This window comes from Leopardus geoffroyi, chromosome X (genome assembly GCF_018350155.1).
Source record: "Leopardus geoffroyi isolate Oge1 chromosome X, O.geoffroyi_Oge1_pat1.0, whole genome shotgun sequence".
NCBI lineage: Eukaryota > Metazoa > Chordata > Mammalia > Carnivora > Felidae > Leopardus > Leopardus geoffroyi.
In genome coordinates this window covers 127,901,647-127,928,543 of record NC_059343.1, presented here as the reverse complement: position 1 = coordinate 127,928,543, position 26,897 = coordinate 127,901,647, and the positions used below count along the sequence as shown (strand labels likewise).

The window sequence follows — 26,897 nt, the reverse complement described above, 5'->3', positions numbered from 1 at the left end:
ACCAAGAAGTCAAAATAACTTCCCGGGAGCGGTGTTTGTGTGCACCGGGCAGGGCATGACCCGGTGCTTACACGTGGACCCGAACACACGCACGCGCGCACCTGAAGAAAGTTTGGCAACAAAGGTGTGATCACCCCATTTGTATTCCACAGGGGGAGTGCGCACATTCACGTTTATTTAAGGTACTGTGAAGATTCCCGAGGGAACGTTGCCCGTTCTACCAGCCGCTCCTTTCAGCTGCTTCGCTCTCCAGACCTGGTTTTCAGAACACCCACGACTACTTGCCCAAATTAAACTACCGTGTCCAGAAGGAAAACTCCACTCCCTTGTTCTCACAGCAGCTGCTGGGGTCACAAACACGTGCGTTCACGTAGAAATGCACATGAGATGCTCCCGTCCTGCACGAGAACCCACTAAGCGGGGGCACGGTGAGCTTCCCACCACGACTTGCTGGAGGCTTGCATTCCGACCTCACTCACAGAGGGAAACCCAGCCCCGGGCCACGCTCAGGATCCCCCCCTCCCAGACCCACTCCATAGATACTAACACCTTCCTCCTGTCATTTGCGGGATCACCAAATTTGTGATGATGTCCCTCTTGTTTTCTAGTCAATGTCCCGAACGGAGACTCCAGAGCATTTGGTCCCATGCCAGATGATAGGCCCCGAGATGAACGTTGCAAGGCAAGAAAAGTAACCAGGGGATCAGCAAATGTCAAACAGGACATAGTTCCCTGGAGTTTTAATCAAAATATTTTATGTTTTTTCTTCTACGAATCTGAGATCCCCAACAATCAGAAAACCCGGGGCGCCTGGGTGGCGCAGTCGGTTAAGCGGCCGACTTCAGCCAGGTCACGATCTCGCGGTCCGGGAGTTCGAGCCCCGCGTCGGGCTCTGGGCTGATGGCTCAGAGCCTGGAGCCTGTTTCCGATTCTGTGTCTCCCTCTCTCTCTGCCCCTCCCCCGTTCATGCTCTGTCTCTCTCTGTCCCAAAAATAAATAAACGTTGAAAAAAAAAAAAAAAAAAAAAAAGAAAACCCAACAAGAATACTTTTAAAAACAAGTAAAGTTTAATAAGTAAAAATTCCAACCTTCTCCCAGCAGTGATTGCATCCTTTGAAAGTAAAGGAGGGTTAAGAGTACAGAGCAGTTTCTAGCTTCTGTCACAAAACACGTAGGCAGATGGATCCAGGCGCACGAGGCTGTACACACAGGCTCTGAACAAGTACACAGAAGACCACTAAGCCCGAGATGGACTGGAAAACAGCTGATAAGTTTGGTCTGCCTCTGGCAGGGGAAATGGGGGTGACACAGGTGGCCGTGACGCCAAAGTAGACCACTGTCCTCATAGGACGCGGGGGGAAAAATTGATCTCTGCAGTGAGCAGCGTGGCTCGGTTCTATGGTTTTACTTGCTCTACGCCATTTCATTGAGCAACGTGCAGACGCTTTCGATGAGCCAGGGCGGGGGACGGGGTGCAAACCAGGAGAGCGCGAGGGTGTCGACACAACCACCGGGCAACGGCTGAGACGGTGCCCGGGCTGCGCTGGGTCTGAAGGAGAGGGTTCCGACTCTCCCCAGCAGAGAAGCAGGTGGCATCAAATCCGCCTCCTTCACCCGTATCCTTAAAACAGGACAGGATGGGATGGGCGCACCAGGTGACCTCACAGAGCTCTCAGGTAGCAGGAAAACGTGCCGGGGCTCTCCACCCTTTCTGGGACCTGGGTTCCATTCCCTCAAGAACCAAAGGAATTAGGTTTTCTCAGTAAGGCTTTTTAATTTCTCCTCCCAACTGGACACCGGGCTTAAAGTGGTCTCCACTACTCAGAAACCACTTCCACTTTGATTTTCTTCTTCTTCTTCTTCTTCTTGCTGGCGTCACTGTCCTGGAAGAAAGAGAGAGCCTCACAGCATCTGTTAACAGAACCAAGTTAGGGAAGTCCCGAAAGCCCCGGAAGCCTTTTTGGGATCGGCGAGGCTATTCCACGGTCATTTGGCGCGTAACTTTCAGCGCCGCCCCAGGGCCGGACTTCCACAGACCGCCCGGCCAGCAGCACACTTCTAAGTAAACGCTGGGGTCGGTTTCGGTGCCCACCCCCAGGGCTGCCGGAGGGCACACGCACCGTGGGCAACGTGGGACTGCCGCCCCCTCCCCTTTCGTGTCTGCCGTGTTTCTACACACCCCATCTCCCGGATCGTCCGCACTGTCTACACCAGCTTTGGCCTTCTTATCCTTCTTCTTCTTCTTTTCTTTCTTGACCAGCTGTGGTGACGTCTCGTCACTTTCACTCTCTCGCTTCCGCTAAGGTGGGGACAATCGTGTTAGGTCTTGGGCAAACACGGATGAGAGAGGTTCAGTAAGAAAAGAGCCTAAATCTTGGGGCGCCTGGGTGGCTCGGTGGGTTGAGCGTCCAACTCCGGCTCAGGTCACCATCTCACAGTTCGTGACTTCGAGCCCCACGTCAGGCTTTGTGCTGACAGCTCAGAGCCTGGAGCCTGCTTTGGATTTTGTGTCTTCCTCTCTCTCTGCTCCTCCCCTGCTCACACTTTGTCTCTCTCTCAAAAATAAACAAACATTAAGAAAAGAGCCTAAATCCAACAAACAGAGCCCCCATTTACCGAGGACTCCAACACGGTCTCCTCCCTAGAGAGCAGAACCCGTGGGCGCGGCTGAGCCTGAACTGGTGGGCCGCATGCCCTCAGAGAAGGAGGGTGAGCCAGGGGCGTGAGGCTGACGGCCCCCAGTGGGGCCAGAAGTCCTTCCCGGAACCCTCAGACTGGAGAGCTGCGGCACTGCCGCGTATTTTCGACGCCGAGCTGCTGTCGTCTAGAGCGGACTCTGCTCCCACACGAGCTGTGCCCGCGCTTGACCCCAGGTGGGGGCCAGAGGGACACATACGTGCGCTCTGCTCCAGTGTCGCTGCCCGACCTCCGGGCCTGTGGAGCCCGAGGTGTGGCGCACGACCTGCATCGTGTGCTGCGTGCACCCCCAGGGGCGGGAAGCCTGCCGCGCTGAGCTGCAACATACGGGGGGGGGGGGACCGCAGTCCTCGACACGGGCCGAACAGAACCCTCTCCCAAAGGACACTGCAAACTGATCCCAGCATGTCACTTACCTTTGGAGCTTTCACCGCTTCATCAACTACTTTTGGGGCTTTTACCACTTCAACAACTTCCTGCGGGGCTTTTGCTGCCTTGGCCGCCACCTCTCTCTTGGCAGAGTCACTGAAAAAGAGGGAGCGATGGGTCAAACGCACTGAACGGCTTTCAGGCAGTGAAAGTCGCCATCCAAATACTGACAGTGGCCAGAAATCCCCACTCACTGCTGCAGAATGACTCCCTCTAGAGCCCCATGAACCAGGCTACAAAGGGGTTAACTGTCTGCCACGGAGGCCCCGGCCCCTAACCGGCCTGAGCAGTCAAGGGTAGTACCTCCGGCCCCCAGGCCTCCCGAGCCACCACCCCGCGTTTAGCAAGTTTCCCCCAAACTGAATATGCCCCCCCCCCCCGTACCCAGGCACTCCAGGAGCTCCTGTCCTCCCTCCCCATGCTCACCTGCAGTCGAGGCACACGTCTGGGCCACCCCCTCACCGCACCTGCCCCCCGGGCTCCACGGCCTCCCACCCTCACCACCTATGCCCTCCTCACCTGCACTCTCTGCCCAGCTGGGGCTCGGAGACGTCCCACCCTCACCTGTAGTCCACGTACTCCTGCGTCCAGGCGACAGGTGTGCTGTCCGTGGGCTTGCCATGCTTATCCAGAAGGCCCTGCTTGATCATCAACTTCTTCTGACTTGCCTGGCAGACCGTCAGAGTTTCAACATCAGAACAGTGTCAACTCGTGAAGCAGGTACTGTGACCGCTCACATCAGGCTCCTCCCTCGCAGTCTCACTTGGGCTCCACACTCCTCCGCACCACACTCAGAACCCATGTTCTCCAACGGGAGCAAACGTGGGACTTGGCGCAAGTCACAAAGCCCACTGTATCACTGACAGCCTCTGAAGCGTTGTTTTGTGGCACCTCCCCCCACCTCATTCTCAACCCCCAGGCCTTTGCACCTGCTATTCCAGCTTCCCCACACTCTCCCCTCCCTGACACGTAACACTGCATCCTCTAAGCTGGCCTGGCTCCGGCAAATCTCTTACCCAGGACCCCCAACCAGGCCAAACCCCTCAGTTTGGACTCCCAAAGTGCCAGGCACCCCTCTGCATCCCTTGATAAGCCTTCAACTTGGCGGAAATTCACCATTCATTGCGCAGTATGACTGACGTCCATCTGCTTCCCCCTTTATACTAGGAAATCTCGAAGGTCTGAGACGGGCCCATTTCTACTCACCATCAACTCGCCAGAGCCCAGCACAAGGCAAGATTGTGGTAGTAGGGACACACTCGACAGCCATCCAGGTGAATATTCACCAACACAAAAATGAAAACATAACCCGGTGGGACACACACACAGTCCCACTTACCTTTGGACCTAAACCCCACTTCCGAGGATAAGTATCTCTCTCCATGATCACTCTCTTGATCTTGGCTACTATACCATGGTCACAGGTAGAGATCACTGCTGTGGTCATTAATGCAATAGCTGGAGGTGTGGGAAAGAGACGAAAGAGGGATCTGGAGCGGAAAACGTGGTTGGCGATGAGCCCTAATTCCACTGTTTTAGAAATCCATTGGAAACTCAAAGCTCTACTGCCTTAATGGAGGCTTCCTTTGCTGAGGAGGTTCATATGGAGACAATCTGCCACTATGGGAAGAAAGCCTCTGAAAGCATGTTATCAGTTTAAAAAACATTCACGCTAATCACGTAAAACTCAATGCTTCCTAGATCCTCAGGAGTCCAAACATCTGAGGTATTCACTGACCGCGCCGCACTCGTGCCAGGAGGAAAGCATGTCATCAGACTCCCTTCTCAGTTGTAAGCAGGGCTCTGCGGGGAGCAGCCAAGAGGGGAAGGGAACACATCGACAAGGCACCCTAAAGATACACTCCTCAGGCTCCAGGCTCAGGCCACAGACAGGGAACGGCTTGCACACACCCTTCACGGAATGGAACACTCGAAGTTCTAAGCGACAACACCAACTAAACACTCACAAGTTAACTGCTACAGACAGACAACGAATGGACTATACTCTCCATGTGAATTACCAAAGACATGCATTCTCTTCCTGGACGATTTCCTCCATCCTCACTGGAACCAAGCTGCTGAGATGTGGCTGCTAATACCAGCCAGCTGGACAAAATCTGGGCCCATCTACCACGATCCCCTGCTAGGACTACCTCTACGGGCCCCAGACAACACAGTGATTACGTGAACCTGAGGAGTTGGACTTGGGGTCCGCTCTTAGCAAGCCTGGCTGTGATGGTGCAGCAGGAACTAGTGCAAGTTCTCCTCTTACCCATGCAGATCGCTTCCCCTTTGGTGGTGATGACCACGATCTCCTGGTTGACTTCGATGCCGTCCTCGTATCGGAGAACTCCCGGAAGCATGATCTTTGCCCCATAGCAGATTGCATTCACCTGCAGGGATGGCATCGCACGTCAGAGCACCAGCTGCTGCGCTAGCCAGTGCCCTCCATCCGAACCCACACGAGAAAAGAACACGCGGGGTGGACCTGCGAGTGTACCCCCACCTACAAAATGGGGCTAATGGCACCGACAGCCACTGGCTGCGATCCGGTGTATGAAGCAACCACTCACCACGGGCTAGCCACCTTATCCCCACCGACTCAGACATTAAAGGGGACTGAAATACCTACTCCTCATCCATCCACAGGACTTCAAAGGTATCTTTATCTTAAACCAAAACCCAGCCTTCATTTTCCTTACTCTTCTCTATTTTTTATCCTTGAGGAAAACCCTGACAGAAATGGGAGACCTTTTTGCTTTATTGGGAGATCTGGCCTATTAACAGGCCCCCAAAGTAACCAGCAAGCAAGATTACCAAGGCCTGTGACCCGACCCCATGCAGGTTAAAAACGCCACCTTTCCTGGGCATCAATGGCTTATGCCATCTTGCCTTCACTTACCGAGATACCTTGCTGACCGCATTCTTCCTCCCCCTAAATTCACCCAGACGGCACCAATCTGATCCCAGCATAATGAGAATTTATCACATTTCTGTTCTATTTCACGTGATTAACTTTTTCCAACTATGATAGCCTGGCTTAGTATACCTCTATAATTTTTGTCTCCTACAAACCATAACATACAAAAAATTCATCAGACGGATTCCTGGGTGGCTCAGTTGGTTAAGCATCTGACTTTTGATTTCGGCTCAAGTCATGATCTCACGGTTTGTGAGTTTGAGCCCCATGTTGGGCTCTGTGCTGATAGCATGGAGCCTGCTTGGGATTCTCTCTCTGCCCCTCCCCTGCTTACGCTCCCTCTTGCTTGCTCTCAAAAATCAATAAACATTTTTAAATGCATCAAATACCCTTAACTTTGCTATCTTTTGTCCCTGACATAACTAATTATATCATTAAGAGAAGTGCTCTCAGGGTGCCTGGCCGGCTCAGTTGGTGGAGCGTGTGACTCTTGATCTTGGGGATGTGAGGTTCGAGCCCCACCTTGGGTGTAGGAATTACTTAAAGGAAAACAGTAAGCTCATATCATGTTTCATCTCTTCCCACAGAGCACAGACCAGACCTCCTGTCTGGGGTCGTTTTATCACACTGCGGACGTGCAGCCCAGGACTTACCGCGCTGTCTTTCATCACCAGCCGTTTGTGAGATGTCAAGAGCTTTTCTAAAGGGTAAACAACCCGCCGCAGGTAACTCTCATCCTTGTGGTTGTCATACAGCCACTGGGCATCAAGCACATCGTGCATCGTCACCATATGGTCCTGAAAAGCAGCCACGCGCAAAAATTGTTCAGTGTCACTGTATCTTAAATGGTCCAACAGACCCCAAACTTCCAAAATGTGAATGAATTTAGTCCAAACTCAGTCTTTAGTCTCTTCCCAATCATCTATCTTCCGCACATCTGTAAGCTGGTGACATACTTAAATCTAGGCAGTTTTGTAGGCTGTGGGATCAAAATGAATAGAGTAATGCTTTCTATCCAATCATCTCCCACAGCCCGGGTTTCAATGTTCCAAAGTTTAATTAACAGAACAGGGAAGCCGCCCTGAACTGAACTCAACACTTTGGAAATTGCCTTTTCCAGGATGTGAAGCAGGTGGCATTGCAGCAGGGGCGGGAGGATGTTAAGGAGCAGCTCCAAAACTTCTAGCCCATAATGCTGTACCTTTTCACTCATGACTCCAGAACGCACCCGCCGAAGTTCCTGCATCTGACCGCCAACTCCCAACAACAAACCCAGGTGCACACACAGTGTCCGAATATACGTGCCGGCCTCACAACTCACCCAGAAGATTCCTAAGATGCACACACATAAAAGTAGCACATTTTCCAAAGTAAACACATTGCTAACTGAAAAACCCAGAGTTATTATGTATCTGAGCCAACAAGACTAAAAATAGAAACAGGCCCTGACCACACCATATACTAAGGGCATCTATTCTTAATGAGAGAATCTAATTCTCAACAATGCATTCCTGGGGTGCCTGCGTGGCTCAGTTGGTTGAGTGTCCACTCTTGATTTCAGCTCAGGTCTCAATCCCAGGGTCGTGGGATCAAGCCCCTCGCCAGGCTCCATGCCAAACGTGGAGCCTAAGATTCTCTCTCCCTCTGTCCCTCTACCCCAGTCGCGCTCTCTTTAAAAAAAAAAAAAAAAAAAAGGCATTCCTGTCCACATATGGTGTCCTGTCCACATATGGATGGCTTCCTCAAAGGCCTAAGGACCCACCTAATCTTCTTTCCGGATCATACTCGATCATCTTGCTCTCATATATGGTCCGCACTCGGAGCTGCCTCTTTACTGCAGCAATAAGTGGGGGTCGCTGGAATAAGGCACCTGTCAGAGTTTCTAGGGCCTAAGAATAAGCACAAATCAAAATAAAGACTCTTGAATAAGAGCAAGGGTCTACTGTGGCAGGTTGAGGACACAACTGAAACACAAAATATCTTTCAATCATTTAAGACCTATGATGCCCTTTCCATTTTTGCTTCTTTCTTCAGAGACACAGAAAGGACTCGGTGCCAATCAGAGCCCTTTCCTCAGAAGTGGCATGTCCAGAAGTGACCGTGCCATGTGCAGTTACCTGTCCAGGCCAGCTTGGGCAGCCCACTGGTAAGGGCACAAGACAGGACGGTCAGGAAAACCGACCTGTCTCCAGATGTCTACGGGCTTGGATACCCAAGTCGCCAAAATGTGCCCTCCCTATAATCAGACTTACCCTAGAAAGTTGAGTCCCCCCTTCAATAGCATTGTGTAGCCGGACAATTCCCACATACTCTTTGCCTGAAAAATGACAAAAGAGTAGTCAGGTGTGGCCACTGAGTTTTCTGTAGTTTTAAAAATATGCTCATGTCCACATTTTGTATAACAGGAAAAGCAGGCCATTTGACTCTGTAAAATTTGCATCAAGACAAATTTCATGGTTTGGACTTGGGAAAGGACTGAACGTGCTCTCTCTCATTGGGAATTCAACTTTCAGTACGCTGACAGGGACCGCTGGAGCATCCAGTGTACAGCCTGCTTAGCAAAAAACCTTTTTCGGGCACCTGGGCAGCCGAGTCGGTTAAGTGTCCGACTCTTGATTTTGGCTTAGGTTATGATCTCACAGTTTGTGAGATCAAGCCCCGTGTCAGGCTCTGTGCTGAAAGTGCAGAGCCTGCTTGGGATTCTCTCTCTCTACCCCTCCCTGGCTCACACAGGCTTGCTCTCTCCCCCTCTCAAAATAAATAAGCATTTAAAAAAAAAAGAAGAAAAAACCTTGGAAGGTCAAGTATGAGAGATTCTCCTGATGAAAATTTCCAAGGGCCAAAAAATAGAAGGAAAGGAAATGTAGAAAGCCTTCCAGTATCAAAGTGGCTGCCTCTTTATTCCCTCTTGCACATACCTGCACTCTGTTGGGATTTCACCAAGCGAGTGGCTCGTTCTATGCACACGATTAAACAGCCAGTCACCTTGGGATCCAGAGTACCGCTGTGTCCTGTCTTCTCCACCCGAAGTATTCGTCGGATCCACGCTACCACCTCATGGGAAGAGGGGTTGGAGGGCTTATCAAGATTAATGAAACCTGTCCTAGAATGGAAAAGAAATCACTGCACCATCATCGCTGGCCCTTTAATAAAAACTAAATCTGAAGAGGAAAAAAGTTCACGATCAGTACAGGTTATGTGTTTAAGGCAATTCTAAGCCATTCTAAAATGCCACCATCTCCTTGAATAACCGATGTGAAAAGGTCTTTTTTTAAAAAATAAACTCTATGTGCCACGTGGGGTTTGAACACATGACCTGAAGACCAAGAGTTGGATGCTCTATCAACTGAGCCAGCCAGGCGCCCCTGAAAAGGTCCTTTTGAAAAGAAGTCTGAACAGTGCTCGCTCCCAACACACTTACCTGATATAGTCCCCGATCTCTCTCTTCAGAGGATTTGATCCACAAGGAAGAGGTGTATAGTGTGTTGTCCTTACATTTAGCTTATCGAAATTCTGGAAAGCAAGGATACAACACAAAATAAACTTAATAAAGCATTAACGTGTGTACGACAAGAGTCAGCACCACTATCAACCATGATATGGTTAACTTGCAAGTTCAGAAACCCGGATTCTACCCCTCGGTTTTCATTATGTGTGACACAGCGTTAAGCCCCCTTACACACTGGAGAAATTACCCACAGCAGGAGGATTTAGACAAAGTTAATCACTCCTCTAGAAATACTTTTTGTTACCAGGACTGGCAACCACGTTTCTCAAACACAGCCAGCTCATTCCTGCTCCAGATGTTCCCATCTCTGTTCTCAGGTCTGCTCCTTTTTACTCTCCTCCTTTCCAGGGCTCAACTGCAGGTCTCAAAGAGCTCCCCTCAACTGAAGCTCACTTTTCACATTACCCAGTTTAGTTCCATCGTAGTGCTTCGACAAATAGCAATTATTTTTTTTAACCATCTACCTCCCACCCCTAGATTTTAAGTTTCATGATAGTAGGGACTTTGGCCTATTCAGTTCACTAGCATATCCCCAGAACCTGTAACAGAAAAGGAGATATAAATGGTAGACCCATGTGGCCGAGCAGAAACTGAACAGTGTTGAATTACACAAGCAAATCTCATTCTTTCACCTAATATATATTGATTTATTAAAACACTTTGCCGGGGCGCCTGGGTGGCGCAGTCGGTTGAGCGTCCGACTTCAGCCAGGTCACGATCTCGCGGTCCGTGAGTTCGAGCCCCGCGTCAGGCTCTGGGCTGATGGCTTGGAGCCTGGAGCCTGTTCCCGATTCTGTGTCTCCCTCTCTCTCTGCCCCTCCCCCGTTCATGCTCTGTCTCTCTCTCTGTCCCAAAAATAAATAAACGTTGGAAAAAAAAAATTTAAAACACTTTGCCAAGAGGCATCTGAGTAACTTTCCCTACCCTAGCTTTTTCTCCTAATCTCATACATGATGCCCACTAAGTTGTTTGTGAAACTTGTAATTCAACTCATCACTGAGCCAGCCTATTTCAAACCCAACACAACGGTCAGCAATTTTCTAGAGAACGTGTTACGTGCCAGGCACTACAGCAAAACACATTTCATGGATTACCTCCTGAAGCCCTCAGCTTGCCTTCCCAATAAAAGATGTCATGAGCAAACCACCTCAGAGGTTAAATGACTGGCTCAGAGTCACACACTGACTTTGTGTGGTCACAAAGTCTGACTGAAATTGGTCTGGTTTCAAAGCTCATGTTCTCAAGCACTAAAGCAGTCCTGCTCCAAGCGAGGCTCACAAACTAGTATGAGTCTGTAAAGTGGAGTTAAATACAGAAACCAAGAACTAATTATTTGTAAACTTCGATGGTGGTTTTACATTGTGACATTTTAACTGTATCATGTAAAGCGTTGGGTGCACTGGAAATGAAAAACCAAAACAAAACAAAACCTGGCCTTCATGTCAGACACACTGAAAAACATTGCTTTAGACTGTGTCATCTACCATTGCCAAGGTCAAGGATGCTAGTGCTAATCACTCTTAACGAATCTTTTAACACTTCAATAAGGTAAAAGCCAGGCATTGATCCGATGCATAATCTTAACCACATACCTTGAGCAACAGGGGCCATTGAGATGTGTCCAACTGAGCCGCCTTGGATTCAGGTTTGATAAGAAATTCCTCAGCGTGTTGTATCTCCTTACATGGGACAGAAACACACCCTATTAGACTTCCCAAATGATCTGGAAAAGTTCCACTGCTATCACATAAGTTTAAGCCTTTTAAATAGAAAACAAGGTAGTCTCTATTGCTCTTCACTGGGACCTCCAAAGAAAAACCAGGATCTCGGAAATGAACCACGATCTCAGAAAAGTAAGTGAAGTGCCACCAAGATGGGGTCAGGTCCTTATGAGAGAAAGAGGAATAGTGGGTCTGTGGGTGGAATAAAAAAAAAGCATTTCAGGGAGAGCAGCTGGTGTACCAACACCAGTCAGCAAACTCTACTTGACAGGAGACTCAGGTGACTGGGGTTGTGTATTTCCTAAAACAACCATTCAATTCCATCCCATTCCTTAGAAACTTGCAAAAAACAGTTGTTTTATGTAACCTGTTACCTATGTAACATTTCCTTTTTGTCAAAGCAAAGCAAAACATATTTCTACTCACTGCTACATCTTCTTCTGCTAACAACTTCCGCTCCTTTTTCTTCTTATGTTTCTTCGGCACAATATACACTAAAACAAACACACACACACAAACGAGATTTGGGAGTTTTTCCCCAAAATAAGGGCAACGAAGCTTCAAATAGTGAAATCAGAGCAAGTAAAAATCGAATGTTTGATCTAGAATTGCTGGGGAAAGCCTAGTGTGTAAAAGCCAAACGCGTGGGCTGCACGGCCCGGTAACCGACCGCAGGCAGTCGCACATGCCGGCTTCCATTCCGGCTCACCACGTGGCCGTGGAGGGGCTTAGATCTGCCGCAGGAGCGCTCCGGCCAAGGGCCTCCAAGTTCCCGGAGTGACCACGCAACCGCCCCCTCCCCGGACCCCGGCCTGTACAACTTTCTCTGCACTTGGAGCTGCGCGTACGTCCGAGCCCCTCGGCCCCTCTCCTTGCGGGGCCTCTTCCCAGCGCCCTTCCGCGTGGCGCCGACCGACCCGGGTGTGTGGGCTGGCGGCGGCGCAGGTACGGCCAGGTCTCCCGTCACCGCGGGGTCGCCGGAGAGGCCGACGCCTTTCGGCGACGACCCGGGCCCTCAGGCGGCTGTGCCATCGAAGGGAGGCCCGGGCCTCGCAGAGCCACGTCACTGCCAGCACCTCTCCATCTCCGGCCGTCACCCTTAGAGCCAAGGCCAAGAGGAAGGCCAACAGGAGGCCCGGCCCGGCGGCGACGGGGCCGGACCGGCGGCAAACCGGCGGGGATCTCGGCCCCCGACGCCGCCACCCTCCCACCCCGGCTCTCCGCACGGCGGAGCCAGTACTCGGCCCGGCCACCCACCAGGAGACGACCCTTTACCTTCCGTGTCCGCCATGTTGCCCCGCACAGCGTGCGAGCAGCGTGGGACACCGCCGAGGAAGCAAGCACAGACTCCCGCCGCCCTCAGGCCGCGCCACTAAGCCCCGCCCACCTCTGTGACGCCCAGTGCGCGCCGCGCCGCGGAGCGGTGGGGGCGGGGCCGGGCTCTGGGAGCACAGCCCGGGGCGCGCGCGGGCCGCCTGCACAATTTCATTGGTTGGGTTGCCCTCCCGCCCCCGCTGCGGTAGCGCGCCCGCGCGTGCGCCTTGAGCCTCGCCCGGCCCTGGGCTGCCCCGGTTGGAGGCGCATGCGCAGTCCGCCCCGGTGGTCCGTAACTTGTGGGCGCGGTCCCGGGCCCGGGTCGCCGACTTTCGTTGGGTTTAACACGGGCCTAGGCACTCGGGCGTCTCGCGAGCACTCTGTTAAACAACAGCTAATTGCTTCCTTTCGCCGACCCTTTAAGGTTGGGTATCGGATCAGTCCCGATTAAAAAGCGAAGACGTTGAGGCACAGAGACGTTGAAAGCTCTTTGCTGCTTGCAATTCCCATCCAGCTAGAGCGCCGCTGGCCAATAGGAACACTGTGCGAGCTGCTTGTGGACTTTTAAATTTTCCAACAGCCACATGGCAAGAAAAAAAAAAGGAAAAGGAAAAAGGTGAAATTGATTTTAATAACAAAATTTGTTTAACCCAATGATCCAAAATATTTTCATTTCAACATATAAGCGATACACAACATTATGAATGGAATATATTACATTTTTTGGTACTGTCTTTCCAGTGTGTGTTTTACACTTACAGCACACCTCGATTGGAAGTGCACGAGGGGGCTCCATGTCAAGGGCTCTGTAGTCACAGATCCCTTAATGGCAGCAGTATCTGGCAGCCAGGAAGTAGCAAATCCTCGTGCAAGCTCTCTTCCCGTCTGTCTTTGGTGTTCATCTCACTCTTCTGTCTGTCAAGCACGGGTTCTTTTTTTAAAGACTTTTTAAAAGGTTTCCTTGGGGTGCCTGGGTGGCTCACTCGGTTGAGTGTCCAACTTCGGCTCAGGTCATGATCTCACAGCTCGTGAGTTCGAGCCCCGCTCGGGCTCTGTGCTCACAGCTCAGAGCCTGGAGCCTGCTTCGGATTCTGGGTCTCCCTCTCTCTCTGCCCCTAACCCACTCGCATTCTGTCTCTGTCTCTCTCAAAAATAAAAATAAACATTAAAAAAAATTTATTTAAGTAAAAAAAATAAACGGTTTACTTATTTTCAGAGAGAGAGAGAGAACGGGGAATGGGCAGAGACAGAGGTAAAGAGAATCAAGCAGGCTCTGCACTAACAGTGCAGAAGTCACGAACTGTGAGATCAGAATCTGAGCCGAAATCAAGAGTCTGAGGTTGGACCAACTGAGCCACCCAGGCGTGCTCAAGAGGGGGTTCTTAATCTAATCTCTGTGGATTTGACTGATTTTGACTTATTTATTTACTGCTATTGTAAATGAAATCTTTGACATTACCTTTTCTAACGACTTGCTGCTTTGCTTCCAGTTTTCCTCTGCCATACAAAAATTAGCAACGTTTGGGCATCTGGGAGGCTCAGTTGATTAAGCGCTGACTTCGGCTCAGGTCACGATCTCACTGCTCTTGAGTTCGAGCCCGGCACGGGGATCTGTGCTGACAGCTCAGAGCCTGGAGCCTGCTTCAGATTCTCTCTTCTCTCTCTCTCTCTCTCTCTCTCTCTCTGCCCCAGCCCTACTTGCATTCTGTCTCTGAAAAATGAATAGATGTTAAATTTAAAAAAAATTTTTAACACCTATTTATTATTGAAAGACAGCATGAGCATGAGCATGGGAGGGGCAGAGAGAGGAGGAGACCCAGAATCCGAAGCAGGCTCCAGGCTGTGAGCCGTCAGCACAGAGCCCAACACAGGGCTCAAACACACAAACTGTGAGACCATGACCTGAGCTGAATTCAGGCGCTTAACTGACTGAGCCACCCAGGAGCCCCGAAAAAAATTTTTTAATCAGAAATTTTTCACTTGTATTTTACGGTGCCTTAAAAAATAGATTTGTTTTTCCTCACCTAACTTTTTATACTACATGGAATTTATTTAGGTGTGTGCCCCAGTAATAATAATAATAATAATAATAATGATCTAAATTGACTTTTTATAGATAACCAAAGTCCCCAGTATCAATCAATCCATGAGTAGTTCATTACTTCTCCCACTATTCTATAATGCTTCATTGGTAAATATTTTGCCGAGTAAATGTAGGCTTCATCTTTCTCCAACAGTCTTCATCCAGTCTGTTAGTCTCTCAGCTTTGGTTCCAAAGGAGATCCAGAGTCTGATGGTTTTTTACCACCTTCAGTGCTGTCACCGTAGTCCATGCCATCTGTATGGTTCTCCTGTATTTTTCCAATGGCCTCCGGCAGGGCCCTCTGCTTCTACTGTCTCCAACTATACTGTCTTCTCAATGTGGCACCTGGCAAGAGCCATTAAACTGGAAGTCAGGGCATGTCTCTCCTCTGCTCAAACCCCTCAATGACTTCCCATCTGTAGTGGATGAAGTGGCCCCCAAAAGATGTGTTCTGACCCCTGGACCCTGTGAATGTGACCTTATTTGGAAAAAGGGTCTTTGTACATGTAATTAAGTTAAGGATCTCAAGATGAGATCACCCTGGATTACCAGGTGGGCCCCACATCCAGCGGCAAGTGTCCTTAGAAGGGAAGAAACCATGTGAAGATGGAGGCAGAGACTGTAGTGATTTCGTACTTCAAGCCTCGAGATCTAGAAAAGAATGAGTTTATGTTAGTCAAAGCTGCCCAGTTAGGGGTCCTTTGTTAGGCAGCCCCAGGAAACTAATGCAGCATCTCACTAAGAGTAAGAGCTAAAGTGTCTGTGACAGCCACTGCCCTTCTCTTCCTGTGTCCAGCTCTGTCCCCTCCTGCCCTTACTCACCCCACTCCCGGCACACTGCCTCTTGACTATTCGGGACTACTCCAGGCACATTCCCCCTCCTCGGGTCTTCTGCACCTGCTCTCCCCTCTGCCTTAAATGAAACTTGTTCATTGTCTCTCTTCACTAGCCTTATGAAGCCAGGAAAATTTTGTCTATTTGTTCACTGCTATATATCCAGCTCCTGGAAGATGCTCAGTAAGTAGTTTTGTTTAATGAATCTGTGTCTTCTGAACTCAGAAACCCCATGGACCTGCCCTTACCAGCAGAAGCAGCCCCCCCCCCCCCTCCCCTGTCTGATGAGGCCGATCCTGCCTTTCCTGGGGATCCTGGAATGAAGTCACCAGGTCAGTTACTGAGCAAGAGGATGCCAGTTCTCCTTGTGCCCTAGCTCCTCACGTCCCTCATTGTCTCCAATCCCAAGACTCAGGTGGGTGAGAATGTTGGAATGAACTTGTTGTGTGCAACTTACTGGCTCAGCCCTTAACTACATCCCCTAAGAGAGCTCAAGGGACCTTCTTTTTACCAAAACACTGAGACATACTTTGGTGAAGGTTCTGGAAAATTAGTCTGGGAAAGGAGGGGAGTGGTGTTGCCATGGAAACAGGGTTGCACTCTCAGTGGGAATTATGGGATCCTGGAGCAGCAGAGGCCAAGTAGTGGCACTAAATCTCATAGAACAGGATGGTTTCTCCCCAAGGATCTTTGGTGGTGGCTAATTGGTCATGATGTCCTGTTAATAGGCCACCTATAGTACTCCATGGTGTGTATAACCCCAACAACAAAGGCTCTAGGTCTGCCTCAAGTCACTACAATGGAAACTCATAGCCCCTCATCGGATCCCCAGACCCAGTCAGTCCACAGGCTCAGAGCCCTCAAGTGAAGATGAGACCAGGTACACTTAACACTAGTGTATACTTCTTAAAAAGTTTATTTATTTTGTTGGGGTGCCTGGGTGGCTCAGTCGGTTAAGCGGCCGACTTTGGCTCAGGTCACAATCTCGCGGTCCGTGAGTTTGAGCCCCACGTCGGGCTCTGTGCTGACAGCTCAGAGCCTGGAGCCTGTTTCAGATTCTGTGTCTCCCTCTCTCTGATCCTCCCCTGTTCATGCTCTGTCTCTCTCTGTCTCAAAAATAAATAAAAACGTTAAAAAAATTTTTTTTAAATAAAAAAAAAAGTGTATTTATTTTGTGAGAGAGTGTGTGTGCATACAAGCAGGGGAGGGACAGAGAAAGAGTGAAAGAGTGAATCCCAAGGAGGCTCCATCTGCCCTGTCAGCACAGAATTCGATGTGAGGCTCGATCTCACAAACCCTGAGAGCATGACCTGAGCCGAAGTTAAGAGTCGGACACTTAACCGACTGAGCCACCTAGGCGGCCCGTAGTGTATACTTCACACCTTCATCCTTCTTTTCCATGGGGACATAGAATGCCATTGCAGTCCACTGGTCAGAAATGGAGACTCAGTCTGTGTCCCTCTCCCTGTGGGTCCTCCTTGGCTTTTCTCCCAGTTCCTGACTACGTAATTGGAATAAACACAATCGGGAGCTGGAAAAATTCCGCGAGGGGCTTTTTGACTCAAGGATGGAAGACAATTATGGAAAGAACAGTCAAAAGGAAGCCTCTAGAGCTGTCCCTTCAATTCTCTGGTGTATTCGTATAATTAAGTCCCCAGGGACTGACTCGATCATCTCACTGTCCCCCAAGACATCATGCTGGTCCATTACGTGAATGATACCACGCTGACTGGACCTGATGCATAGGAAGTAGCAAATATTTTGTCACAGGGTGAGAGATAAGTCCCCCCAAAATGCAGGGGACCACCACCTCTGTGAAGTTTCTGGGCATCCAGTGGGCTGAGGCATATTGAGATGGCCCTCCAAAGAGAAAACCAAGTTGCTGCACCTCCAGCCCACACCACTGAGAGCGAGGCATGGTGCTCAGTGGGCTCTTTCTGGAGCTGGCGTACCCCATCAGGGTGCTGCCCAGAGCCTTTTCCAAGCCTTGATAAGAGAATCACAGCTCAGGCTTCTGCAATTTGGGACAAAAATGAAGCTAGGACTGACCAGGGGGCTGGTTAGCTCAGTTGAGTGGCATGTGACCTGGCAACACCAACGTCGTTTGATCCCCAGTAGGCCAAGAGGCATTAGTTCTCGTGTTGAATAAAGATTAATTAAAAACCAACCAGGGGCGCCTGGGTGGCTCAGTCGGTTAAGCGTCCGACTTCAGCTCGGGTCGTGATCTCACGGTTCATGAGTTCGAGCCCTGCACCGGGACAGAGCCCACTTCAGATTCTCTGTCTCCCTCTCTCTCTGCCCCTCCCTGGATCATGCTCTGTCTCTCAAAAATAAATAAAAAGTAAAAAAAAAAACCGTTATAAAAAATGAAATATGAATTAAAATAAATAAATAAATAAATAAAAATAAAAATAAAGGCAGGACCTTCACACGTATTGATCTGCTGGAAGGAAAGGCTCCTGACTTTCTTTAGTCCTTGGTTGAAACTGAAGGACTGTGTGATCTCGAGACCTGAGCTGCATATCATGAACCGGGCAGTGTTCGACCAACCAAGCCACAGAGTCCGGTGTGAGCAGCAGCGCTCCACCATCTAGCGGCGCAGCTGCCGGAAAGCAGTCTGGCACTTCCTCAAAAAGTTAAATACTGAGCTGCCATGTGACTCAGCAATTCCATTCCTATGTATATATGCCCAAGAAACTTGAAAACAGGTGTTTAAGCAGATGCTTGTATATTCACAGCGGCATAATCCACAATAGCCTAAAGGTGGAAACAACCCAAGCGTCCATCTACAGATGAATGGATAGACAAAATGTGGTGTATCCATACATTGGAATACTAGTCAGTCATAAAAAGGAACGAAATACTGATATATACTACAACACGGATGAACCTTGAAAACATCATGCTGGGGGCACCTAGCTGGTTCCATCGGTAGAGCACGTGACTCTTGATCTCAGGGTTGTGAGTTTGAGCCCCACGTTGAGTGTAGAGATTACTTAAACATAAAATCTTAAAAAAAAAAAAAGAACAAAAATCATGCTAAATGAAGTAAGCCAGACATAGAAAGACAATGAAATATGAAATAGCCACTCATATGAAATAGCCAGGATAGGCATCCTAACACAGGCAACAGGCATGTGAGTGAGGAAGCTTCCAGAAGAGTATAGCCTCCAGCCATCTGGTCACCACCAGCCCTTGAATCATCTCAGCAGAGGCCGCAGACATTATGGAGCGGAGAGAAGACGTTCCACCGTGTCCTGTCAGAATTCCTCAGCGTAATCTGTCAGCGGAATAACAAACCATCCCCAAACGTAGTCTCATTAAACAAACATTTTATTATTCCAGTTATGGTGGGAATTCAGTTGGAAGGCCAGGCTTTGCTGGAACAGGAGCACCTGTTATACATCGCCTCCAGTAGCTTGGACTTCCTTATGGCTTGGTGGCCTCACAGTAGTCAGACTCCACACTTAGTGGCTCAGGGCTCCAAAAGCAGGTGTTGCAGTAGGTAAGGCATAACACTATCACAGCGACTGTTTGTGGCATCAACCCCACCCCTCAATGAGAGGAGTGTCAAAGAGTTTTGGAGCCCCTGCTTTAAGACTGCCACATTCACCAAGACCATCAACTGCTGTGCAAGCCAAACAGTTAAATGGGGGATGTGATAGGAATGTCCTTCCCTGCATGTTTCAAGTCTTTGAACTAATTTCTGCCATTGTCTCCTAAGTATATGATATTTTTTTGGACTTACACTTCGGTAGAAAGGCAAAGCCCCAGAGGTTTCCACTTGGGCCTTTCTTTCATGATGGCTTCATCCCATGGGTCAGGAATCAATGTGGGGGTTCTGCTGATTGTTAAGAATTTTAGCCATTCAGGTACATATGTGGTGGTATGTCATCGTGGGTTGAATATGCATTGCCCTAATGGCTAATGACATTGAACATGTTTCCATATGCTTGTATGCCACCGCCTGTATATCCCCCTCAGTGAAATATCTCCTCGTATCTTTCATCTATTTTCTAATTGGATTAGTAGTGGTTTGGGTTTTTTTTTCTTAATTACTGAGTTTTGAACATTTTATGTATTCTTGATAAGAGTCCTTTGCCGGATATGAGCTTTGCAAACATTTTCTCCCAGTCTGTAGCTTGTCTTTTTATATTCTTCACAAGGTATTTTGGAGAGCAAAAGTGTTCATTTTGATGAAGTCCAGTTTACCATTTTTTTCTTTTATGGATTGTGTCTAAGAATAGTTTCTCCTATGTTGTCTTCTAGAGGTTGTATAGCCTTACATGTTATATATAAATATGTGATTCATTTTGAGTTAATTTTTTTATAAGGTGTGAGGTTTTGGGTGAAGTTCTTTTTTTGCCTTGGGATGACCAGCTTCTCCAGCGCCATTTGTTGAAAAGACCGTCCTTCCTCCATTGAATTGCTTTTGCACCTTTGTGAAAACCCAGCTGGGGGAATTTCTGTGGGTGTGTTTCTGGGTTCACTATCTCATTCCACTGATCTATGTGTCTATTCCTCTACCAATACCACACAGCCTTGATGACTGCAGCTACTATCTAATAAGCCTCAAAATTGTGTAAAGAGATTTGTGTGTTGATCTTATATCCTGAAACCTTGTAAAGCTCACTTAGTAGTTATGGGAGTTTTTTCTGTAGATTCCTTGGGATTTTCTATGAAAATAATTCTATCATCTGCAAATTGAGCCAGTTTTATTTCTTCCTTCTCAATCTGTGCACCTTGTTTCTAGAAGTTTTAATTCTATGTTGAAGAAGAATAATGAGAACAGATATTCTTGCCTTGTTCCCGATCTTCAGGGAAAAGTGTCTGGTTTCTAATTTTTTTAATGTTTATTTATTTTTGAGAGAGAGAGAGAGAGAGAGAGAGAGAGCAAGCAGGGGAGGGGCAGAGAGAGAGGGAGACACAGAATCCGAAGCAGACCTAGGCTCCAAGCTGTCAGAGCACAATGTGGGGCTCGAACCCACGAACTGTGAGATCATTATCTGAGCCGAAGTCAGATGCTTAACCGACTGAGTCACCTGGGTGGCCCAAAAGTGTCTGGTTTTTAACCATTAAGTATGTTAGTCGTACATCTTCTATGGACGTCCTTCAACAAGTTGCAGAAGCCCTTCTCCTATTCCTATTTTGATGACAGTGTTTGTCACGAATTGGTGTTGGGTTTTGTCAAATGCTTGTTCTGCATCAGTTGCTGTAAGCATGTGACTTTTCTTCTTTGGCTTGTTAACATGGTGGACTGCATTGATTTCTTTTTTTTTTTTTTAATTTTTTATTTATTTACTTTGAGAGATACAGAGAGAATAAGCAGGGGAGGGGCAGAGAGAGAGGGAGAGAAAGAATCCCAAGCAGGCTCTGTAGTGTCAGCGCAGAGCCGGATGCGGGGCTCGAACTCACAAACCGTGAGATCATTACGTGAGCAAAAACCAAGGGTCAGACGCTAAACTGACTGAGCCACCGAGGTGACCCATCTTTTTTGTTTTTTTAAAATAAACTCTGCCCCCAGTGTGGAGCTGGAACTCATGATGCTGAGATCAAGAGTCACATGGTCCACCGACTGAGGCAGCCAGGCATCCCTGATTGACATTCATATATTGAATGAGCCTTGCATCTCTAGGGTAAACCCCACCTAGTCATGGTGTATAATCCTTTTTATGTTTTTGTGAATTCTACTTGCTAGTACTGTGCTAAGGATTTTGATGTCTATATTCATAAGGCATATTCATCTGTAGTTTTCTTTTACTTTTTCATTTTACTTTTTTTTTCTGGTTTTGGTATCAGAGTAACCCTGTCCCCAATGAGTTGACAAGTGTTTGATTTGGACTTGTGATAATAATTTCATACTATTTTGAACATGACAATAATGGATATGACATCAGGAGTTTTTCCATAAGACATGAAAGAAACTCTCATTGGTAATATTAAAGTCAAATTTCATATGTCGGGTGGAAATGACGTTGCCTTCACTTTCAGAGAAGCACTTCATAGATGTCCATATAGGAAAAAGGGGAGCTTCTGCACCTGAAATTGGACCACGGCACTCCAAGCCTTTAGTTCCTGTGCTACATAGATGATTTGAGCAAGAGATAGGTGGGATGTGGGGATATAGGAATACCCAGAGCCTCTTCCCTCATTGTTGGCCTTTCACATGCAGGTAGTCATCCCCCCATGGCTGTCCCTGAGCCAGAAATTGGAGAGGCATTTTCTTTTCAAATTTTCTCTTTTTCACAGAGAATGAGTTAGATTCATGGGTATCTGCTCATCGTCACATAATCGAAATAGAAACTCCTGATAGTGGACACTTATATTCACAAATCCTTCTAGTTATAAGATTTACAGACTTTAATGAACTGCCAAACCAAACCTATTTTAAATGGGGAAGCCAAATAGGGAATCCAGGTGTTAAAAACCACTTGTTATTCAAATGGATTTCCTCTCCCCAGGCTGGAGGGCAAAGAAGCTAGGAAGGGGCTTGATGAAAGGAAAATAAAAGTTGTAGTACAAACAGGTCATTTCTCCCTAGAAACTTAGGATGAGTAGCCATGCAGAAACAATTTTTGATCCATCTGGAAGGGAGAGCAGTGCAGGAATGATTGTCCACATCACAGCCTTATTGAATCTACAGGGGTAGCCTGGAGATGAGTAGCGGGTAATTGTGAAGTTAGTCAGGTTGTGACTTGAATTGAAGCTGCTATTCCAGAAGATGTTGTTTTTCTAGAGCAAATCAACACTGTCCCTGGTACCTGGTAAGTGGCTATTTGTCCCACAAATGCTCTTATCTCTATTGCAGTCAGCAGAGACTATCAGAATCAGCTGGCCTTCATCTGGCAGGAACAGAAGAACAGCTTTTGTGCCTTACTTCAGGGCTACACGTATCCTCTGGCTCTCTGTCATCATCTAGGGTGAATGGAACTTGGTTATTGCAACAATCATGGTGAACATCATGCTGGTCCATTGTAATGAAGACATTATGCTTACTGGACCTAGTGATCAAGAGGTTGTTGACACACATATGCCTGAGGACGGGAGATAAATCCCACGAAAACTCAAAAGCCTGACCCCCAGTAACATTTTGAGATGGTCCGGACCACACTGGGTGTTCAACAAGTTGCCACACCTCGTGCTACCTCAAAAGGAGACACAGCATTTGGTGGGGCTCTTTGAATTCTGTAGGCAACATATAATCATATAATACACTTAATTGTTCCACACCCAGGGTTCCTGACTGGCTCAGTTGGTAGAACGCAGGGTCATGAGTTCAAGCCCCATGTTGGGAGCAAGGTTAAGGGAATCAGCAATGATGGTGAGGCTCCCAGGGACTGGCATCAGTTGATTCGGTCACAGCCACTGCCACTGCTGTGTACTCAACCTTTCCACAGTCGGGACAGCCCCCAATAAGGTAGCATTCCCTGGGGAGATCAGCCGGCCACCTGGTGACAGGTGGAGGTTGTGTCTTACAGGATGAGGGATATACTTTGAACTGGTGTCCAGTCTATGGTGCTGTGTTTCCATAGCCACAATGCCTGGGTTCAGGAATCAAGAGGTGGAAGTGGGGGTGACTTCTCTATCACCCCTAATCTCTCCAGGGGTTTCTTCACATCCCCACAGCTTTCTTTTTTTTTTTTTTTTTTTTTTTTTTTTTTTTTTTAAATTTTTTTTTTTCAACGTTTATTCATTTTTGGGACAGAGAGAGACAGAGCATGAACGGGGGAGGGGCAGAGAGAGAGGGAGACACAGAATCGGAAACAGGCTCCAGGCTCCGAGCCATCAGCCCAGAGCCCGACGCGGGGCTCAAACTCACGGACCGCGAGATCGTGACCTGGCTGAAGTCGGACGCTCAACCGACTGCGCCACCCAGGCGCCCCATCCCCACAGCTTTGAACTCTACTGGTTCCCAAGGAAAGGATGCTTGCACTAGGGCCATCAGATTGGTTCTACTGAATTGCAGGTTGAGGTCACCATCTGGCCATTTAGGGCTCTTTATGCTACTGAGCCAATCGGCAAACTGTGGGTCTACTGAGCCAGCTTGGAGGGTTGATACTGTTGGTTATGAAGTGGAAAGCGTTGCTGTTAATGCGATCGGGAAGGACTATGCGTGGGCTATGCAACGGGTTCTCTGGGGTGGGTCCTACTATAGCCTCTCTAGAGAGGACGGCTGAGGACTCAGACTCAGGGGGATAAAGGTTTGGGTCACTGACAAGGTAAAGAATTCTGAGCCGCTGAGTCCTTGGCTGGAGAACGAAGGGAGGACAGAGAGGGTAGTGGAAGAAGTAAGGTATAAAGATCAATTATGGCATCAAGACCAGTTACAGAAATAAGGATTGTACTAAGTGTGTGTGCGTGCGTGTGTATATAGCAGCTTTTTGAATCTTCTTTCTATATTTTATGCATGTGAAAGAAAGACTGATAGAGCTTAGCTTTATAATGTTTTTCTTCAGGTTGTAAGACATCGAGGTCGGGCAATGCCTGAGCTAGCAGAGGAATGGCTGTACCCTAGAGATGGCTACAACGAGCAGTGGAACTTTTGGTGTCCTGTTTTACGGAGCGGTTTTCAGTTTGTAGAAGGGTAGCATCATTATTTTGGTGGAAGCAAGTTTGTTGTTTTAGTAGGTTTATTTTGTGAATCTGGATTTCTGGATGTCAATTGGGTTTGGCTTAATATGACACAGGAGTGTGAAATTTGGAAAGCAGGAGGGACTCCAGGGATTGCGCTGGAGAGGAGGGCTAAGTGGGCTCTGAGAGCTGTGAGTTCCGACAGTAGCTGGAGTCCAGCTTTGCACAAGTGATATTGTGTGGGTGACCTTGTAGCCTCTGGCCGCTCGTGCGCCCACACTTCCAATGAGTTTGTAAGCACGTACATCCCTAAATTAAACCAGGTTTCGCTTGAAACACGCATAGCACATTGTTTCCTCCATGAATCCCTGAGTGGTAATAGAAGCACAAATGCACGCGTCCACGTGAGACTCATTACTCTCTGGAAGTGTCCCATGTAAGGTAGCAGGCCGAAGAGTGGGTGCGTCTGTGTTGGCAAAGTGCGTCAACCTTATCTGGTGATCCTTAGTTGCGTGGGCTTTGTCCTGTTTCCCATTTTAGTCGCAAGCACCACTGAGGCAGGCCCATTTGTCCCGGTGCTGGTGCTCATGCCTTGAGGTCGTGCGTGCCGAGAGCTCCGCAGGGTTACCGGCGGTGCAGCGGTTCTCAATCAATGTTAGTTCATTGTCTTCATTGCCGAAGGGCGTGTGAATAGCTCCTCGCCCGAATACAATGATGTTTGGGGGAGGGGCGCACGAGAGCCTGGGCTCGGCGCCGGATCGAGGGCAGCGGGGAGGTCGAGGGGAGGGGTGGGGAGCCCCGGCTTTCCTTCCTCCCTGAGCCGGCTCCCCACCCCCCACCCCCGCAGGTGCGGGGCCCGGGCCCCTGGCTGCCATCGCCCCGGTGTGGGGGCCGGGGGAGGCCGCGCGCTCGCTCCAAGGGGGCTCCCTCCACCCCCGACCCGGCCGGCCGCCCGTCGCGCCGTCAGGGCCGCGGGCGGTGGCGCCGTCCCCTCCCCCCCCGGGGGCGGGGGTCGCGGCGGGGGCTCGGGGCGGCGCCGGGGCGGGCGGGGACGCTGGGCCCGCCCCGCAGGCATCCCCGGCCCGACTTCCTCCTGCCGCGGCGACCCAGCTGGAGGAAGCGGCAGCGGCGGCCACGATGAGCGCGGGCGACGCCGTGTGCACGGGCTGGCTCGTCAAGTCGCCCCCCGAGAGGAAGCTGCAGCGCTACGTGAGTGGGGGGCCCCCGGGCCGGGCTGGCTCTCACGTCGAGCCCGGGGACCCGCGGGACCGGGAGCGGGGAGGCCGGGACGCGGCCCCGCGGTGTCCCCGCGCGCCTTCCGGGGCGCGCTGTCGCGGGGCCGTCGGCGGACGCCCCGCTTCTGGAGCCTTCCGCGGTGGCGCTCCTGGGTGTCTCGGGGTCACCTCCCGGCTCTCTACGCTGACACTGCGCTTTCCGAGGAGCGGCAGGAACCCGGACTTGGGCTGATGTGTAAAATGCGGGGCGCTAGGGACGGCGCCCCTTCCTACCCGTCGCGTCGGCAGCGACACGTGCCGCCCACCGCCCAAAGGTCACGGGCTCCGTCAGCGCCCCGGGGACAAGGTCCTGGAACGTTTGGGCCCGGAGACCTGAGGGCGGCTGCGCCTACTTCGGCCGGTAGGAAGCGGCGGCTCGGCCCGCGGGGTTGCGCGTCCCGAGCCATCGGGGCCCCCCGGTGCACCACGTCCGCCACTCCCAGCTTCCCCGCCGCTGCCCAGCTCGGTGGGAGGGACGCGGTGGCCCACCCCAAATGACGCGGTCCCGCACCGCCATCCCCGGCTCCGCCACACTTGTCACCTTTGGTTTTCTTCCCACGTTTACGCGGCGCCTACCGTGTGCCCCTGGAGGACGACGGATTATAAAATAATTTAATCATGCGTGAATACTTCCACAGTGAGTGATAGGACATTTATCTGAACATAAAGTTATTTCGGGCGACTTTCCCCATTGACACTGAACTAGACAGGGGGACTCTTGCCGGTCTTGTGAAAGTATTTGTTATTGGTTCTGCAGAGCAACGTTTAAAAAATTGTTTTTAAGATTTACGCGTTTGTTTCATATCTTTGTAATTTTGTCAAGATTTTTCTAAAGTAATCTGTGCCCCCAACCTTAGGCTCAACCTTACAATGCCACGTTCAAGAGTGACATGCCCTACCACCAGAGCCACCCAGGTGCCCCTCTAAGGAGCAACATTTTACAAGGAGTGTTACTATACTTAGCATGTAGGTATCAGGCATCTATACATACCCAGAATTTTCAGGTTAACTACCAGGGTGCCCTTTCATTATTCTTTTTCGGTCCCCTATTCAATAAACACAGGCTCCACTGTTTCTCAGATTGCAAGTCATTCACCTGTTTCCCTAACAGTGAACCTACTTTGAAAACTCATTAGCACTCGAAGGAGACACGAAAACCTACTCCCTGAGCCCCGGATGGGCAGGTGATGGTTTGTCAGAAAGTGGTACTGACAAACCCAACTACAGGTGCCTTTCCTTGAGAGCCTTTGGCGTGTGACACACGGGCGTGTGATGTTTGAAAGGCTCACTAGATATTTTCAGAGCAGCTCTCACTCTCATGATGGTTCGTGATGATTCACAAAGATAGTACACCTCGAAGGCAAACTTTGTGGAAGATTTTTTTCTAGTCTTGTTTTGCAGCGTGTCCTGACCAGACCGGCTTACAAAAGGTTATTAGCATTTCATCAATTTCAGAAAAGCGTGGGTGTATATACCTCATACCGAACTTGGTTCATTCTTTTTGGCTGTAATGAACATGTGGCCAGCGTGGACTTTGCACAGTTTA

General features: G+C 49.4%; 2 protein-coding genes and 1 non-coding gene across 3 annotated transcripts in view; 1 reads left to right on the top strand and 2 right to left on the bottom strand.

Annotated features, from left to right (window-relative positions):
- Nucleotides 1-1,045: 1,045 nt before the first annotated feature.
- Nucleotides 1,046-13,111, bottom strand: DKC1 (dyskerin pseudouridine synthase 1). The gene is made up of 15 exons (XM_045470698.1): nucleotides 12,551-13,111; nucleotides 11,702-11,769; nucleotides 11,147-11,233; nucleotides 9,468-9,559; nucleotides 8,965-9,149; nucleotides 8,299-8,363; nucleotides 7,809-7,935; nucleotides 7,248-7,378; nucleotides 6,700-6,843; nucleotides 5,399-5,519; nucleotides 4,466-4,584; nucleotides 3,691-3,794; nucleotides 3,114-3,222; nucleotides 2,180-2,299; nucleotides 1,046-1,883 (listed from the first exon to the last, which is right to left on the bottom strand). Exons 1-15 carry the CDS (start codon nucleotides 12,564-12,566, stop codon nucleotides 1,818-1,820), a joined length of 1,554 nt encoding a protein of 517 aa, XP_045326654.1. The 5' UTR covers nucleotides 12,567-13,111; the 3' UTR covers nucleotides 1,046-1,817.
- On the bottom strand, nucleotides 7,017-7,152 carry LOC123595552. Its single transcript, XR_006711240.1, has one exon. It is a non-coding gene; the product is annotated as a small nucleolar RNA SNORA36 family (small nucleolar RNA).
- Nucleotides 13,112-25,161: 12,050 nt separating the features above from the next.
- The window catches only part of GAB3 (GRB2 associated binding protein 3), a 79,913-nt gene continuing 78,177 nt past the window's right edge, over nucleotides 25,162-26,897 (top strand). Inside the window, exon 1 of the mRNA XM_045470982.1 lies at nucleotides 25,162-25,286. Coding sequence (XP_045326938.1) covers nucleotides 25,215-25,286 — 72 coding nt within the window. The 5' untranslated portion in view covers nucleotides 25,162-25,214. The remainder of the gene's footprint in view (nucleotides 25,287-26,897) is intronic.

What these genes read in the sequence shown, in the direction of transcription:
- DKC1 (XM_045470698.1), bottom strand. An exon ending in AGTGGGGTTTAGGTCCAAAG is followed by an intron (nt 3,795 to 4,465) that starts GTAAGTGGGACT and finishes ACGGTCTGCCAG; the next exon opens with GCAAGTCAGAAGAAGTTGAT. An exon ending in AAGCGGTGAAAGCTCCAAAG is followed by an intron (nt 2,300 to 3,113) that starts GTAAGTGACATG and finishes TCCCCACCTTAG; the next exon opens with CGGAAGCGAGAGAGTGAAAG.